This window comes from Dendrobates tinctorius, unplaced genomic scaffold (assembly GCF_039654945.1).
Source record: "Dendrobates tinctorius isolate UK_male_01 unplaced genomic scaffold, ASM3965494v1 ptg000028l, whole genome shotgun sequence".
Classification (NCBI taxonomy): domain Eukaryota; kingdom Metazoa; phylum Chordata; class Amphibia; order Anura; family Dendrobatidae; genus Dendrobates; species Dendrobates tinctorius.
This window is the reverse complement of record NW_027361696.1, coordinates 14,007,617-14,026,844: the sequence shown is the minus strand read 5'-3', so window position 1 is coordinate 14,026,844 and position 19,228 is coordinate 14,007,617. Positions and strand designations below refer to the sequence as shown.

The 19,228-nt window shown below is 47.5% G+C and overlaps 1 protein-coding gene and 1 long non-coding RNA gene across 3 annotated transcripts in view; one reads left to right on the top strand and one right to left on the bottom strand.

The window, feature by feature from the left end:
- Positions 1 to 1,565: 1,565 nt before the first annotated feature.
- Positions 1,566 to 19,020, bottom strand: LOC141085117 (uncharacterized). Its single transcript, XR_012231215.1, has 2 exons — positions 18,289 to 19,020; positions 1,566 to 7,194 (listed from the first exon to the last, which is right to left on the bottom strand). It is a non-coding gene; the product is annotated as an uncharacterized lncRNA (long non-coding RNA).
- The window catches only part of FAM131C (family with sequence similarity 131 member C), a 30,525-nt gene continuing 18,379 nt past the window's right edge, over positions 7,083 to 19,228 (top strand). The window contains exons 1-2 of one of the 2 annotated variants that reach the window (XM_073570229.1): positions 7,083 to 7,200; positions 16,185 to 16,275. In XM_073570229.1, coding sequence (XP_073426330.1) covers positions 7,159 to 7,200; positions 16,185 to 16,275 — 133 coding nt within the window. In that variant the 5' untranslated portion in view covers positions 7,083 to 7,158. The remainder of the gene's footprint in view (positions 7,201 to 16,184; positions 16,276 to 19,228) is intronic. The other variant, XM_073570230.1, reaches the window with a different exon arrangement.

Genomic DNA, 19,228 nt, shown 5'->3' with positions numbered 1-19,228 from the left:
CATGATTTAATTTGGGGCCAAACCGAGAAGCCTGAACAAAATGTAGGAGGGCCCGGGGCTCGCGCGGACCGGGCTGCCAGCGACAGCGTGCTCAGGCGCTAGCCGGGCCCCCCTAATCACTGGGCCCCATACACTTGAAGGGGCTGTCATGCCCTGATGGTGGCCCTGATGTAACCTAATGGAGAACCACCCACAGAGTGAGGACAGAAATTGGACTGTATCCAGTTTACAGTAGAGAGCCAGAGACCTGGGCCTGATCTACCAGGGACTGACTAAACAGGCTTTAACCCCTTAGTGACAAAGCCATTTTACAGCTAAATGACCGGGCCAATTTTTACAATTCTGACCACTGTCACTTTATGAGGTTATAACTCTGGAACGCTTTAATGGATCCTGCTGATTCTGAGATTGTTTTTTCGTGACATATTGTACTTCATGTTAGTGGTAAAATTTCTTCGATATGTCTTGTGTTTATTTATGAAAAAAAATGGAAATATGGCGAAAATTTTGAAAATTTTGCAATTTTAAAACTTTAAAATTTTATGCCCTTAAATCAGAGAGATGAGTCACATAAATCTAATATATAAAGCTCAAAGTGTGTATGTATGTGTGTGTGTGTGTGTATGTATGTATGTATGTCCGGGATAGGCATCCGCACCGTCGCAGCTACAGCCACAAAATTTGGCACAGTCACACATCTGGACCCCGAGAGCGTCTTAAGCTATGTTGTGAGGCGAAATTTTAACCCCGCGCGTTCCAATTCACCAAACAATTTTGCCCCTGTCTACATAATGGGGAAAAAGTGTGTATGCGTCAAACCCCGCCCCTCATTATGATGTCATAATGCCCCTATCTACATAACGGGGAAACAGTGTGTGCGTATCAAGCCCCGCCCCTCATTATGATGTCATAATGGTTGCCATGGCGACGCTGATGTCATCATAGGTTGCAAGCCCCGCCGCTCATTATGATGTCATAATGGTTGACCATGGGATGGAGGATGTGTGGTGGGTATATGGGCACTGGACTATGGGATGGAGGATATGTATGACGGGTATATGGGCATGGGACTATGGGATGGAGGATATGTATGATGGTATATGGGCACGGGACTATGGGATGGAGGATGTGTGATGGGTATATGGGCACTCGACTATGGGATGGAGGATATGTATGTTGGGTATATGGGCACGGGCCTATGGGATCGTGGATATGTATGATGGGTATATGGGCACGGGACTATGGGATGGAGGATAATTATAATTTGTTATAACTAACCACAGTTAGTTACTATGCCCGGGCAGCGCCGGGCTCTTCAGCTAGTTTCTTAATAAATAACATTTCCCACATGTCTACTTTACATCAGCACAACTTTGGAAACATTTTTTTTTTTGTTAGGAAGTTATAAGGGTTAAAAGTTGACGAGCGATTTCTCATTTTTACAACAAAATTTACAAAACCATTTTTTTAGGGACCACATCATATTTAAAGTCAGTTTGAGGGGTGTACATGACAGAAAATAACCAAAAGTGACACCATTCTAAAAACTAGACCCCTCAAGGTGCTCAAAACCACATTCAAGAAGTTTATTAACCCCTTACATGCTTCACAGGAACTAAAGCAATGTGGAAGGAAAAAATTAACATTTTACTTTTTTTTGCAAAAAATTTACTTCATAACCAATTGTTTTATTTTTACAAGTGGTAAAAGAGAAAATAAACCACAAAATTCGTTGTGCAAGTTCTCCTGAATACGCCAATACCCCTTATGTGGGGGTAAACCACTTTTTCAGCGCCCGGCAGAGCTCACAAGGAAAGGAGCGCCATTTGACTTTTTCAATGCAGAATTGGCTGCAATTGAGATCGGATGCCATGTTGCGTTCGGAGAGCCCCTAAACAGTGGAAACGCCCAACAAGTGACTCAATTTTGGAAACTAGACCCCTTAAGGAACTTATCTAGATGTGTGGTGAGCACTTTGAACCTTCAAGTGCTTCCCAGAAGTTTATAACGTAGAGCCGTGAAAATAAAAAAATCTTTTTTTTTTCCACAAAAATGATCTTTTCGCCCCCAAATGTTTATTTTTAAAAGGGTAACAGGAAAACTCATACCCCCACAGTTGTTGTGCGATTTGTCCTGAGTACGCTGATACCCCATATGTGGAGGTAAATCACTGTTTGGGCGCACGGCAGAGCTCAGAAGAGAAGGAGTACCGTTTGACTTTTTCAATGCAGAATTGGCTGGAATTGAGATTGGACGCCATGTCGCTTTTGGAGAGCCCCTGATGTGCCTAAACAGTGAAAAAAAAACACAAGTGACACCATTTTGGAAACTAGACCCCTGAAGGAACTTATCTAGATGTGTGGTGAGCACTTGGAACCCCCAAGTGCTTCACAGAAGTTTATAATGCAGAGCAGTGAAAATAAAAAATTACTTTTTTTTCCTCAAAAATGATTTTTTAGCCCGCTATGTTTTTTTTTATCAAGGGTAACAGGATAAATTGGACCACAAAAGTTGTTGTGCAATTTGTCCTGAGTACGATGATACCCCATATGTGGGGGGGGGGAAACCACTGTTTGGGTGCATGGGAGAGCTCGAAAGGGAAGGAATGCCATTTTGGAATGCAGACTTTGATGGAATGGTCTGCGGGCGTCATGTTGCGTTTGCAGAGCCACTGATGTGCCTAACAGTATAAAGCCCCACAAGTGACCCCATTTTGGAAACTAGACCCCTGAAGGAGCTTATCTAGATATGTGGTGAGCACTTTGAACCCCCAAGTGCTTCACAGAAGTTTATAAACGCAGAGCCGTGAAAATTTAAAATCTTTTTTTTTCCTCAAAAGTGATTTTTTTAGCCCGCTATGATTTTTTTTAATCAAGGGTAACAGGAGAAATTGGACAGCAAAAGTTGTGTGCAATTTGTCCTGAGTACGCTGATGCCCCATATGTGGGGGGAACCACTGTTTGGGCGCATGGGAGAGCTCGGAAGGGAAGGAGCGCTATTTTGGAACGCAGACTTTGATGGAATGTTCTGTGGGCGTCATGTTGCATTTGCAGAGCCCCTGATGTGCCTAAACAGTATAAACCCCCCACAAGTGACATTTTGGAAGCTAGACCCCCCAAGGAGCTGATCTAGATGTGTGGTGAGCACTTTGAACTCCCAAGTGCTTCACAGAAGTTTATAACGCAGAGCTGTGAAAATAAAAAGTTTTTTTTTTTCCACAAAAGTGATTTTTTTTTAGCCCCCCATTTTTTTATTTTCCCAAGGGTAACAGGAGAAATTAGACCCCCAAAGTTGGTAAATAGTGGAAACTCAATTCTTGCTCCAACCCTAACCCTAATCCCAACGCTAACCCTAATCCCTAATCCTAATTCTAATCCTAATCCTAATTCGCCCTAACCCTAATTCTAACCCTAGCCCTAATCCTAGCCCTAACCCTAATTCCAACCCTAACCCTAATTCTAACCCTAACCCTAGCCCTGCCCTAGCCCTAACCCTAGCCCTAACCCTAGCCCTAATGGAAAAATGAAAAAAAAATATATTTTCTTTATTTCATTATGTTTGCCTATCTAAGGGGTGATAAACGGGGGGCTATTTACAATTTTTTTTTATTTTGATCACTATGATAGTTGGCGGTGCCCACCGGAGGAAGCCGCAGGGACCCAGGACCACCGTTAGGGGACAGAGGACCACCGGGAGGTAGAGGGGGGGATTGGGGACCTTATTTCTCTCTCCTCTGATGTGCGATCACATCAGAGGAAAGAGAAATTAAATGCAAAATCACAGCTTTTTTTTTGCGGTCGCCGTTATAGGGTTAATAACGGCAACGCAAAAGCAGGGTCGGTAAAAACCGACCCGATTCATGTTCTCTGGTGTCTCGGCTACCTCCTGCAGCCGAGACCCCGGAGAAAATCCGATACTGGGGGGGCGCTATTTACTTACTCCACAGCGCCGTGAATTAGTGGCGCTGTGGTTTAATTACCCTTAATTACCGCCATTAAAAGGCGTATTGGCGGTCGTTAAGGGGTTAATTGATCTACTGGTGGGTGCTAGCCAGACCTCCTACTCCCATATGTCTGAAGGTCAAGCGCAGGAGGCGAGGATCTCCACCCCTAAAAGCCAGTGGGTGGTGTGCTATGAAGAAGAGATGGCAGTTCTGGGCCCAGGTGTCTCTCAAGAGTATAAGGAGGAGGCTGCTCGCCGAGCATAGCGGAGACAAGAAGTGATGGAGATTGAAAGAGGGAGTAATGCAATGTGGAGTGTAAACCTAACGATCAAGGAACCAGTATGGATCACTCGGACAGACTTTAAGCCATTTGATGAGGCTTCCGGAGATGTGGAGGGGTTCTTAAAGGACTTTGAGCAGCAGCGTGCTGTAATGGAGGTACCCCACTCTGGCTGGATGCGTTTATTAGTGGGACTCCTGAACGGAAGCGCAGTGGAGGCTTACCAAACCATTGACTCCCAGCGGAACCGGGATTATAACATTGTAAAGCGGACTACCCTGGATTACCATGCTATCACCACATAGGGCCCAGTTCCGAGACGTCCCATGCATCACGGGGGGGGAATCATTTAGGATGTATGCCCATAAGATGTCCCAAGCATGTCAGAGATGGTTGGAAACAGAAAACTCCTTTTCTGTGGAAGATGTTATACCGGCTTTCCTTATAGAATAATTTTTTGCCAAGTGCCCCGCAGAATTACGGGAATGTGTCTGGGAGCGCACGCCATGCACCGTGGATAGAGCTGCAGCCCTGGCCAATGAGGCCCTTACTATTCGACTGCAATGGAGGAAGCTTCTGGACAATAAATCACAGCCTACTTCCTCACCCCGGCCCCCTCAGACTATATCTGCCCTTCTACCCAGCCACAGGCTGATGACAGTCACGCCTCACAATCTTGGGCCCCAACAGTTCTGACCATGACTTGGGGGTATCACCGAGAGGAGATGTTATGGGTGTTGGCAACCTGGGCATTTGCAATTCAGCTGTCCCTCAAGGATTTGGAGGGAACCCCACGCAGTCCCACCTCATCCAGTGCATCTTGTGCACTCCATCCCGCTTGAGGAAGAGTTACCCCCACCCCCACCCGAGAGAACCACCGACCTGAGCACCATTGATACCCCTCCTGGATTGTACGGACTCCGGCCTTTGTCCCTCAGAAATACAGAGCAACGGCAACCCCATCTGCAGGATGTCTTAATTGATGGATACAAAGTGTCGGGATTTAGAAACACAGGGGCATTCCTGACTATCGCTGACCCCCGTGTGGTTCGACCCGAGGCAATTCACCCGGGCACAGGAATTTCAAATGTCATGGTGGGGGGTGTCCGCAAATACATACATTGAGCTTTGGTACGTTTGGACTATGGTTTTGGAGAAAAACTGTGTTGGATTGGGGTTATGGGAGGACTTCCTGCAGATATCCTCCTTGGAAACAAAACTGGGGAGTTACAGTGTCATTTTGTGGGAGCAGTCACCCGACTACAGGCCCTTCAAGCACCACGACATCCCGACCTTACCGGGGAGCAATCTGTTTGGCCAGAAGGTCCATGGGCCTCTCGCTCTTCTGAAAGAACATATGGAGGGAGATATCGCAGACACCGGAATGCCCAACATTCCCTACAATCTAGATTTCAGAGACCATGAATGAACATCAGCGAATGGACCAGTCCAGTCAAAAGTCCTGGTATGACCCTAACACCAAAACCAAGGAATTTATGGAAGGACAACAAGTGCTCATGATTATTGCAACCCCTACCACTGTACAAGGAACTATAAACAGAGGAGCAAAGTGGACTAAAGTGAACAGGCCAGAGGTCTGTGTGATCTGACACTGATATTCCTTGAGCTTGAGGTTCACCTTTAATCTGTTTAGAAGTTTTTCTGGGCTCTTTTGTTACCATTCGTATTATCAGTCTCTTTGATTTGTCATCAATTTTCCTCCTGCGGCCACGTCCAGGGAGGTTGGCTACAGTCCCATGGATCTTAAATTTCTGAATAATATGTGCAACTGTAGTCCCAGGAACATCAAGCTGCTTGGAGATGGTCTTATAACTTTTACCTTTAACATGTTTGTCTATCATTTTCTTTCTAATCTCCTGAGACAACACTTCCCTTTGCTTCCTCTGGTCCATGTTGAGTGTGATACACCTCATGTCACCAAACAGCACAGTGAGTATCTGTAGCCCTCTATACAGGCCCACTCACTGATTCCAAGATTGTAGACACCTGTGATACTAATCAGTGGACACACCGTGATTTAATATGACCCTTTTGTCACATTATTTTCAGGGGCACCATCATTTCTGTCCAGGCCTATTTCTTGAGTTTTATTTTTTTTAATTCTGTGGAAGCATGGTTGAAAAGCAATGTCTGACCTTCATTTGTTCATTTTCATAGATTTTTTATTTATTATTACTTTTTGTCAGATTCAAGTTATTTCTGTCACCATTGTGGGTTTTTCTGTCATTAAACGAGGGTACCAACAATTTTGACCACGTGTGTATATTCTTGTATATAGAGGGCAGTATTATTGTAGAAGATTGTTCTACTTCTTGGATGCCTTTTTAATATTACATTCCATGGTGTTTGGTCACGGATTGCAGTATAATGGCAGCTGCTGTCAGGTGCATCAGATGAAGTCTCGGTTCCTGTCACTCGGCCGCCTGGTGACAGCTGCATTGGATGGCTGCAGCCTGTTGCTGCCGGGGGAAGGAGGCTCCTTTGGAGCAGACATAACATTTATTCCTGGAGGATCAGTGGCCGCTGTCACCTTCGCGGCTTGAGGATGAGGCCGGATCCTTCTTTCCCCAGTTACACGACAAACCCTCCCAAAGAAGAGAGAGGGGCGGAATCTGCAGCCGAGCAACGGAGCTGCTCAACGTGACGCTGATTCCCAACACAATCCGTGCACAGTCTTCCTCCTGGTACTGCCATGTCTGTCAGACCCTCCAAACTGACCCCCTGCCAACCGCAGACAGGAAATCACGCTGCACGGACCAGGTGAAGGCAGTGGCCAAATGTCCCCGACCTCCTGCGACAAGGAGACCCCAGGATCCAAAGAGCCCCTCCGACTTCGTCCTCCATTCACCATGTTGGGATTTGTACATTCGGGGAAAAAATGACCCTTCAGAGCTGACTCTTCACCCGGGGGTCCATGGCACGCAGGTCACCAATATGGGCTCATGTATCTCTAAAGGTAGGTGAGAGAGAAAGGGTTAATGCAGAGTGATGGAGACGTTAACACTTTCACTGCTAGAGCTGATGGTGAATGAGAGCGAGAAGTCAAAGTGACTGTAACCTTCACGTCAGGAGAAAGGGGAACGCGAGCAGAGACCCCTGAGCCTGACACCGAGCAGAGACCCCTCAAGCAAGGGCCCCTGAGCCTCACACACCGAGACATCGAGCAGACACCCCTGAGCCTCCCACCGAGGCACTGAGTAGAGACCCCGAGCCTCACACCAAGACATCGAGCAGAGACCCCCAAGCAAAGACCCCTGAGCCTCACACCGAGACACGGTGCAGAGACCACCAAGCAAAGACCGTCGAGCCTCACACCAAGCAGAGACACCTGAGCAAAGACCCCCGAGCCTCACACCGAGACACTGAGCAGAAACCCCTGAGCAAAGACCCCCGAGCCTCACACTAAGGCCCCGAGCAGAGACCCCCAAACCTCACACCGAGACACCGAGCAGAGACCACCGAGCCTCACTCCAAGGCATTGAGCAGAGACCCCCGAGCCTCACACTGAGACTGGTGGAAATTGAGGACACAACCTGTTGTATGGAGGACAAACATGACAATACAGTGTGTTACATGGGACTGCAGGTGATATCTATTACATTGTCTGTACTCAGAGGGTTATCACTGTGCTATCTGTGGTGTTACATAGGACTGCAGGTGACATCTATTACATTATCTGTACTCAGAGAGCTATCACTGTGCTATCTGTGGTGTTACATAGGACTGCAGGTGACATCTACTACATTATCTGGACTCAGAGAGTTATCACTGTGTTGTCTGTGGTGTTACATAGGACTGCAGGTAACATCTACTATATGATCTGTACTCAGAGAGTTATCACTGCATTATCTGTGGAGTTACATAGAGCTGCAGGTGACCTCTACTACATTTTCAGTACTCAGAGTTATCACTGTGTTATCTGTGGTGTTACATAGGACTGCAGGTGACATCTACTACATTATCTGTACTCAGAGTTATCACTGTATTATCTGTGGTGTTACATGGGACTGCAGGTGGCATCCACTACATTATCTTTACTTAGAGAGATAATAGTGATATTAGTGGTGTTACATAGGACTGCAGGTGACATCTACTACATGTCTGTGGTGTTACATAGGACTGTTGATTTGCAGCGCTGGGGTCCTGGGTTCAAATCTCACCAAGGATGACATCTGCAAAGAGTTTGTATGTTCTTCACGTGTTTTTGTGAGTTTCCTTAATTTCTTCCACATGCCAAAGACTGAGGGAATCTAGATTGTGATCCCCAATGATGACAGCGATTATGATGTCTGTACTGCGCTGCTGTATATGATGGCGCTGTATAAATTACTATAATAAATAAAATAAATTCATGGTTTTCAGATTTCTTCACAAAGTTACCTTGATATTTGGCTCTATGATGTTGGTCACCTCTAGATTCTGTATCTGGGGCTGTAACTGATGAATAATTGAATCTCTGTAATTTCTGAAATGCTCTGCGGGTTGTGTAACTTTTATAATATTGTTCCCATGACAACTTTGAGACTGTGTAATTTGGTGGTTTTGTAGGAAACTAAGGTCACTAGTCATACACAGTCCGACTAAAAAACAGAGCACATACTGTCATAGTGACTCGCAGGTGCCACCAGGGGGAGTTCACTGCAACCACATGAAATTCCCTCCAATTGTGCACTGTGTACTTCCATACAGGTAGTGGCTGCAGACAGGATCTTATCATGTATCTCTGTATACAAGGAGCTCCCCCTAGTGGTGGCTGCAGACAGGATCTTATTGTGTATCTCTGTATACAGGGAGTTCCCCCTAGTGGTGACTGCAGACAGGATCTTATCATGTATCTCTGTATACAAGGAGCTCCCCCTAGTGGTGGCTGCAGACAGGATCTTATCATGTATCTCTGTATACAGGGAGCTCTCCCTAGTGGTGACTGCAGACAGAATCTTATCATGTATCTCTGTACAAAGGGAGCTCCCCCTAGTGGTGGCTGCAGGCAGGATCTTATCATGTATCTCTGTATACAAGGAGCTCCCCCTAGTGGTGGCTGGAGACAGGATCTTATCGTGTATCTCTGTATACAGGGAGCTCCCTCTAGTGGTGGCTGCAGACAGGATCTTATCGTGTATCTCTGTATACAGGGAGCTCCCCCTAGTGGTAACTACAGACAGGATCTTATCATGTATCTCTGTATACAAGGAGCTCCCCCTAGTGGTGGCTGCAGACAGGATCTTATCGTGTATCTCTGTATACAGTGAGCTCTCCCTAGTGGTGGCTGCAGACAGGATCTTATCGTGTATCTCTGTATACAAGAAGCTCCCCCTAGTGGTGACTGCAGACAGGATCTTATCATGTATCTCTGTATACAGTGAGCTCCCCCTAGTGGTGACTGCAGACATCATCTTATCATCTATCTCTGTATACAGTAAGCTCCCCTAGTGGTGACTGCAGACAGGATCTTATAGTGTACCTCTGTATACAGGGAGCTCCCCCTAGTGGTGGCTGCAGACAGGATCTTATCGTGTATCTCTGTCTACCGGGAGCTCCCTCTAGTGGTGACTGCAGACAGAATCTTATCATGTTTCTCTGTATACAGGGAGCTCCCTCTAGTGGTGGCTGCAGACAGGATCTTATCGTGTATCTCTGTATACAGGGAGCTCCCTCTAGTGGTGGCTGCAGACAGGATCTTATCATGTATCTCTGTATACAGGGAGTTCCCCCTAGTGGTGACTGTAGACAGGATCTTATCATGTATCTCTGTATATAGGGAGCTTCCTCTAGTGGTGGCTGCAGACAGGATCTTATTATTATTATACATTTATATAGCACCATTTATTTCATGGCGCTTTACATGTGAAAAGGGAAAATATAGACAAGTACAATAAACATGTGCAAGACAAGGGACACACAAGTACAGAAGGAGAGAGGACCCTGCCCACAGTCTACAGGGATGGGTGAGGATACACTAGGAAAAGGGAGAGCTGGTTGTGCAGCAGTTCAGTAGACTGAGGATCATTGCAGGCTCTAAGCTTGTTGGAACAGGTGGGTCTTTAGGTTCTTCTTGAAGGTTTCCGTTGTTGGTGAGAGTCTGATGTGTTGCGGCAGAGAGTTCCAGAGTATGGGGAAGAACGGGAGAAGTCTTGTATGCGGTTGTGGGAAGAAAAGATGAGGGGAGAGTAGAGGAGATCTTGAGAGGATCGAAGGTTGTGTGCTGGTAGGTACCGGGAGACCATGTTACAGATGTATGGAGGAGACAGGTTGTGGATGGCTTTGTATGTCATGGTTAGGGTTTTGAACTGGAGCCTCTGGACAGTAGGAAGCCAGTGAAGGGCCTCGCATAGGGGGGAGGCTGGGGAATAGCGGGGGAACAGGTGGATTAGTCAGGCAGCAGAGTGTAGGATAGACTGGAGTGGTGCCAGAGTGCTGGAGGGGAGGCCAGAGAGTAGGAGGTTGCAGTAGTCGAGGCGGGAGATGATAAGGGCGTGTACTAGTGTTTTTGTGGTTTCATGGTTGAGGAATGTGCGGATCCGGGAAATATTTTTGAGTTTGAGGTGGCAGGAGGAGGCAAGGGCTTGGATATGTGGTTTGAAAGAGAGGGCAGAGTTGAGGATCACCCCAAGGCACCGAATGTGCGGGACTGGGGAAAGAGAGCAGCCATTGACATTGATGGATAGGTCTGGTGGAGGGGTAGAGTGAGATGGGAGAAAGATGATGAATTCTGTTTTGTCCATGTTCAGTTTGAGAAAGCGAGCAGAAAAGAAGGCTGAAATAGCAGACAGACATTGTGGGATTTTGGTCAGTAAGGATGTGAGGTCAGGTCCAGATATGTAGATCTGCGTGTCATCGGCGTAGAGATGGTACTGTAAGCCGTGGGATTCTATGAGCTGTCCCAGGCCGAAGGTGTAGATGGCGAAGAGTTGGTGTCCGAGGACTGAGCCTTGAGGAACACCGACAGACAGGGGGCGAGGTGAGGAGGTGGCATGTGAGAGGGAGACACTGAATGTTCGGTCTGTTAGGTATGATGAGATCCAGCATAGGGCCAAGTCTGTGATGCCAAGAGATGAGAGAGTCTGTAGCTGAGGGAATGGTCTACGGTGTCAAAGGCAGGGGACAGGTCCAGGAGAAGGAGGACAGAGTAGTGTCGTTTGCTCTTGGCGATTAGTAAGTCGTTAGTGACTTTAGTTAGGGCAGTTTCAGTTGAGTGATGCGGTCGGAAGCCAGATTGTAACCGGTCAAAGAGGGAACAGGAGGAGAGGTGGGAGGACAGTTCAAGATATACATGCTGTTCCAGTAGTTTTGAGGCGTAAGGGAGAAGAGTTATCGGGCGATAGTTAAGGCCCCGTCACACTAAACGATGTCCCAGCAATCCCACCAACGATCCGACATGATGGGATCGCTGGGACATCGTTAGGCTGATCGCTGGTGAGCTCTCACATAAACAGCCCCAGCGATCAGGACCAGCGACGCTGGTTTCTAATGTAAACGTCGGGTATCCAGGAGCCGCGCGACTCCTGGATACCCGCTGTTTACCTTGGAAACCGGCGTACACGCTGGTTTCCAAGGTAAACATCGGGTATCTAGGAGCCGTGCGACTCCTGGATACCCGACGTTTACCTTGGAAACCAGCGTGTACGCCGGTTTCCAAGGTAAACAGCGGTTATCCAGGAGCCGCGGCTCCTGGATACCCGACGTTTACATTAGCAACCAGCGTCCAGCGTTGCTGATCGCTGGTCTCTCGCTGCCACACGCAGCGATGCGCGCTGGGCAGCGGGTGACCAGCGATCGAAAAACGGCCCAGGCCGCTCAAGCACGATCAGCGATTACCGGCAGGGGGGGCGGTCGCTCATCCCGTCACACACAGCGATCTCGCTGGCGAGATCGCTGATGTGTCACAAAATCAGCGATCTTGCTAGCGAGATCGCTTAGTGTGATGGGGCCTTTAGACACCGAGGATGGGTCGAGGGAGGGCTTATCTTATCATGTATCTCTATATACAGGGAGCTCCCCCTAGTGGTGACTGCAGACAGGATCTTATCATGTACAGTATCTCTGTATACAAGGAGCTCCCCCTAGTGGTGCCTGCAGACAGGATCTTATCATGTATCTCTGTATACAAGGAGCTCCCCCTAGTGGTGGCTGCAGACAGGATCTTATTATGTATCTATGTATACAAGGAGCTCCCCCTAGTGGTTGCTGCAGACAGGATCTTATCATGTATCTCCGAATACAGAGAGCTCCCCCTAGTGGTGGCTGCAGACAGATCTTATTATGTATCTCTATACAGGGAGCTCCCCCTAGTGGTGGCTGCAGACAGCTCGTATTATGTATCTCTGTATACAGGGAGCACCCTCTAGTGGTGGCTGCAGACAGATCTTATTATTTATCTCTCTATACAGGGAGCTCCCCCTAGTGGTGACTGCAGACAGGATCTTATCATGTATCTCTATATTCAAGGAGCTCCCCCTAGTGGTGCCTGCAGACAGGATCTTATCATGTATCTCTGTATACAAGGAGCTCCCCCTAGTAGTGGCTGCAGACAGGATCTTATCATGTATCACTGAATACAGGGAGCTCCCCCTAGTGGTTGCTGCAGACAGGATCTTATTATGTATCTCTGTCTACTAGGAGCTCCCCCTAGTGGTTGCTGCAAACAGGATCTTATCATGTATGTCTGAATACAGAGAGCTCCCCCTAGTGGTGGCTGCAGACAGGATCTTATGTATCTCTATATAGGGAACTCTTTACACAGCGTTATATACTCTTATACTTGGCGTGCTGCACTGTATAATGTAAGGTGTATAATGTACCGTGCGGTTTATAATGTAATATCTGTATGCATGGGGTCTCGTCATGTGAGGTTGTTTGTATATTTCATATGTTTTTCTGCAGTGTGCGTGTCTACGTTGCCGTGGAAACCCCCGGCCGTCACCCTGACGCTTCTCTACTGTATTGTGCAGAGGAGCAAAAAAAAACCTGCTGGATATAAGACTGTAATAAACTTATAATAATCCGCTGCAACCATCAGACTCAATATATGGAATTAGCACATAATATAATATGTATGTTATAATACAATATAATCCTCCACTACAGGGCACCACGTAATGCAGATTACATCCGTCACATAATTATGATGTGCTATATATTGTTATAATACTACGGTCTATAATGCTGATATAATACTATGGTCTATAATACTGATATAATACTATGGTCTATAATACTGATATAATGCTGCGGTCTATAATACTGAAATAATGCTGCGGTCTGTAATACTGATATAACGCTACGGTCTATAATACTGATTAGTAGCGTAGCTACCGGGAGGGGGAAGAGGGTAGCCACCTGGAGCTACGCTACTGTAACTGTATGGGCGTGAACAGCACGCCCATACAGTTACATTCAGCGGTAGAGCAGGGAGAATCGATCACCCTGCACTGCTGCCCAGCCACTATGGGGTCCCTGAGCAGATGGGGGGCCCAGTGCCCGTCATTGCAATTTCAGCTGTATCGGCATCCAGCCGATACAGCTGACAGCATTGATGAGAGAAGGAGCTAGCGCTCCTTCTCCTATCATCCCCCTCTCAGCATCTGATGCAGACACTGACAGCGGGCGCGATGATGTCACTGCCCGGCGCCCGCTGTCAGGAGATGAGCGGGAGCTCAGAGCAGCGCAGGAGCCAGGAGGAAGAGAGGTGAGTATTGGATTTATTTATTTATTGTTTATGGGGGTGCCTTATATTACAGCCTGCCTATGGGGGAGTGCTGCCTTACATTACAGTCTGCCTATGGGGGGGGGATGCTGCCTTACATTACAGTCTGCCTATGGGGGAGTGCTGCCTTACATTACAGTATTTCAGTCTGCCTATGGGGGGTGCTGCCTTATATTACAGTCTGCCTATGGGGGAGTGCTGCCTTATATTACAGTCTACCTATGGGGGGGTGCTGCCATACATTACAGTCTGCCTATGGGGGAGTGCTGCCTTATATTACAGTCTGCCTATGGGGGGGTGCTGCCATACATTACAGTCTGCCTATGGGGGCTGCTGCCTTATATTGCAGTCTGCCTATGGGGGGGGTGCTGCCTTATATTACAGTCTTCCTTATGGGAGTGCTGCCATACATTACAGTCTGCCTATGGGGGAGTGCTGCCTTATATTACTGCCTGCCTATGGGGGGTGTTACCTTACATTACAGTCTGCCTATGGGGGGGTGCTGCCTTATATTGCAGTCTGCCTATGGGGGGGGTGCTACCTTATATTACAGTCTGCCTTATGGGAGTGCTGCCATACATTACAGTCTGCCTATGGGGGAGTGCTGCCATACATTACAGTCTGCCTATGGGGGAGTGCTGCCTTATATTACTGCCTGCCGATGGGGGGTGTTACCTTACATTACAGTCTGCCTACGGGGGGGTGCTGCCATACATTACAGTCTGCCTATGGGGGAGTGCTGCCTTATATTACTGCCTGCCTATGGGGGGGTGTTACCTTACATTACAGTCTGCCTATGGGGGGAGTGCTGCCTTATATTGCTGTCTGCCTATGGGGGGGGATGCTGCCTTATATTACAGTCTGCCTATGGGGGTGCTGCCTTACATTACAGTCTGCCTATGGGGGGGTGCTGCCTTATATTGCAGTCTGCCTATGGGGGGGGGATGCTGCCTTATATTACAGTCTGCCTATGGGGGTGCTGCCTTAAATTACAGTATTACAGTCTGCCTATGGGGGGTGCTGCCTTATATTACAGTCTGCCTATGGGGGGTGCTGCCATACATTACAGTCTGCCTATGGGGGCTGCTGCATTATATTACAGTCTGCCTATGGGGGGGGGGGTGCTACCATACATTACAGTCTGCCTATGGGGGGGATGCTGCCTTATATTACAGTCTGCCTATGGGGGTGCTGCCTTATATTACAGTCTGCCTATGGGGGAGTGCTGCCTTACATTACAGTCTGCCTATGGGGGGGTGCTGCCTTATATTGCAGTCTGCCTATGGGAGGGGATGCTGCCTTATATTACAGTCTGCCTATGGGGGGGTGCTGCCTTATATTACAGTCTGCCTATGGGGGGTGCTGCCTTATATTACAGTCTGCTTATGGGGGGGATGCTGCCTTATATTACAGCCTGCCTATGGGGGTGCTGCCTTACATTGCAATTTGCCTATGGGGGCTGCATTATATTAGAGTCTGCCTGGGGGTGCATTATATTACAGTCTGCCTATGGGGGGCTGCATTATATTGCAGTCTGCCTATGGGGGGGTACTTCCTTACATCACAGTATGCTTATGGGGGGCTGCATTATACTGTAGAGTCTGCCTATGGGTGGGCTGCATTATACTATGTAGAGTCTGCCTATGGTGGCTGCATTATGCTGTATTGAGGACTATCTGGTGTATTATACTATATGGAGGCTATCTAGGGGGGCATCATACAGTGGAGATTACAGTGAGGGGGACATCATACAGTTTTAGAGCGATCAAACAGTTTGGGGGATACTAAGGGGTCAGTATGCTGTGTGGATGGTACTGTACAGTGAGGGGACATTGCACTATGTATAAGAGAGCATAATTCTGTGTATAAGGAAGCTGTACGGGGGGGGAGATTCGGGACATTATTAAATGTAAAGTGAGCACTTATTGTTATAGGGGAACTCAGGTTACTGTGACTGTCAAAGGGGCATAGAGAGGGCATTATTACTTTCTAGAGAGCAAAATGTGGGCATTGTTTTCTAGGGCACTTCCACCCGGCATAACTATATTCTAGAGGGATGCTTTAGAATATAGAGGGCACAGAGAACCACATATCAGGTGCATTAATAGGGACACATATGGCAGCAGCGACTGAGCATTGAGGTATCAGCAGGATGAGGGGTTTGTGCAGGTTGGAGATACATGGTGATGGGGCTGGAATATGAGAAGTGAAACTTGTCTTTCTTGTATTCTCTGTAGCTGAGTCCTGGCTGGGGAATTGTCATTGTCGGTCTGGGCCAGATGGAAAAGACGGGAAAAGTGAATGATTCCATCAGAAAGATCGTCAGCGGTAAGTCACCAACTATAACTGTGCACTAATCACTTACTGTATATGTTTTGTAGGACTGGTATTTACCACTGACCATATGGCGGTAATATCCATGTTGGTCTTTATATAGAGATTATTTTCAGCAACAGCACCATCATCTGCTACATCCACTATTAGGGTGCGTCACTGAGTTGTAATCAAGGTTACCTGCTTAGGGGCCCACTCAGAAGTTTCGCCCCCCCCACCCCATTCTGAACCAAAACCCTCTGAATAATACTACGGTCTGTAATACTGAACACCAAAAATTTTGGAGTAATCAACACCACGATAGCAGCAATTATCAATATTAAAGAAGTCTTTAATTCAAGCATATAAATATTAAAATACAGATATATTTACCAGATAGTATATAGTATAATACGAAACATAGAACTATATTTCCAGGCCAGGAATGCCAGATTATAAACAGACACTGCACAGTGAAAAACACATTAATAGGGTCAAAAGTGTGTGGGTCGCCCTCCCAGGGCTGTGGGGTACTTGGTACCGGGCCGGTGTCGGCGGGATGTGTCACAGCAGCGGTGACCCGGTCTGTGGCCCTGGGCGCCCAATTAACAGGGGAAGATTGAATGGTGGAATGTAGTTAATGGAATAGTTCGTGACGCCACCTGTGGTGTTCGGCAAGTGAGATGTTAAGCCGACGCTGCGTGCAGATCCTCTGGGGCTGATGGTGTGTTGCAGCCAAGATGGTGAAGCTCCCCACAGGTGGAGCTGTAGCCCCAGGGCAGTGTAGATGTAGGGGAAGAGGAGAGGCACAAGCGGTGTAGTAGCTGGTACCCAGATGTAGCGGTGCTGGGTGTGTTGGAGCAAGAATCAATGGAGGACACCAGGGCTTGTAGTTCCAAAGCTTTACTCACAGTCTGTAGTACCCACAGGTGCCTGCCTCCGTACTGTGTCCTCTGGGTCAGAGGCTCAATCAACCTCCAGGCCAGATGGAATGCTCCCTTCCAACGCTCCGCCAACATGTACCTTTCTGAACGTCTCCTCTTATAGCGCCTTTAAGTGTGAAGTACTCCCAGTACTGAGTTACACTGGAGTGCCTCCTGACAGATGTTCCCAAGAACTCTACTTGTACGGCAGACAGCTGTAGCCTGCTTCGGTGACTCCTTACTCCTGAGTCCCGGCTCACTATCCAAGTTGCTGTTGTGCCCCCAAGTCTTAGATGTGAGCAGTGCATTTACAGCCCACTACTCCACCGGTATCTGCTGCAGGACCTTTAGCATCCATACAACCTCGGGGACCGGGCCCCGGCCTTGCTCTTAGAACTTCTAGGCAGGGTTCTCTAACCCACGTCCTCTGTTCCCTTTTCCTCTTTCGTTCCGTACTAATCTCTCCTTCTTATGGAAGATCAGGTTTCAGTTCAATTTCTTTCTCCTTCTTTCCTTTCCCGTGCCAGCAGACCCAGGTCACTGAGGTCTGCTACAGCACCTCCTTCCTCCATCCCTCTCCCTGGGATCTCCTTTCCTCACTCCTCTCTGAGTGACTCTAGGACTGACTCTGACCTAAAATCCTAACCCTTCCCGCTCTTTTATGTATTCTAACTCCACCCGCCTCCCAGCATGTTTCGTGTTCCAAGCAGGGAGCCACCAAAGGTGCTCTGCTAAACTCCAAGCAGGGAGCCGCAATGTGGCATTGCTGAACTACTGTGTTGTGTAGGATGCAGATGTTGGAGCATGGTCAGGAGCCTCCAACTTACTTGGAAGGTGAGGCACCACACCTCAGGAGGAGGTGCAGTACCTCTGTGGCGACTGAGCCTCAGGGGCGCCACATGTATAATACACACAATCTCCCAAAGTATCGTCATATTTCTTAGTTCAAGACATCGCGTCATAAGAAAGTCATATAGAGTCTCCTAATGGTAGTTCCCCTTGTAGTAGATCCTGGTAACCATCACCAATATATCCTATCAAAAGGACCCAGGGATAGGAGAACAATTATGATCCAGGAGAAGATTTAGTTAAAAGTTTTCCTTACCCATATCTGTTATCACGTGCAGGAACGCGCCCCTATGCGCGTTTCGCGGTCGCTCCCTCGGGGGGCCGTGCTGTCATATGTGCCCCTCATGGCCATTTAAATACCTCGCACACTGCTGCTATTGGCGGCGCATCCAGTTGGCGTAATGGGTGCCGCATCCGCCCCCCCCCCACGGCGTCATGACAGTGAGGCGCTCCACAGGTGCACATAATGGAAGTCAGTGGAACACACGCGTCATCACAAGATGCCGCGAGAGGCAGCGGAGGCGGAGCCCACACCCAGAGCATGTGCACTGGTCAGCAGTGTGACTTGGGACCATAAGCGCCATTTTGTATGTGGGCAGATGTTCCCTCACCACCCCGGGGTTACCGTCACTAACATCAGAATATCAACAATGTCTTACAGTGATCATAACCCTATCATTGCGGCAGGACACAGACAAGTTTCCCATTACCATACCAAATAGATTAAAGTATAGCTAAATTTAACAGAATTACAGCGGTATACAACACATCAAGAAAATAACCATCATAAAGCCATCCAGAAAAATACGAAATAAATATATCATAACCTAATATAAATAAGTATATAACACATATACATGTCACAGTTAAAAGATTCAATTTCCATGACTGTACAAGAATTTGTCTATGTAGTTGGTTCCTTGCTTCTGTTTTATTCTTATTTTCTCCATAGTGGTACAGAATGGAAATAGCACCACATAAATTCGGCTGATGGTCCATAATAGATGTATAAACAGAGACGGAGCATTCATGGCAGAGAGTCAGGAATAATACCCTAATGTTTCATAGAAAAATAAAAGAGAGACGCACAAAATTAAAAAAACATAAACAAGAGAACATTGGCGCAGAGATGAAGTACCAAATTCATAAGAAAGATATGAAGCTAAGTTGTTCATTTAAGCCCGCAGGAACCATGG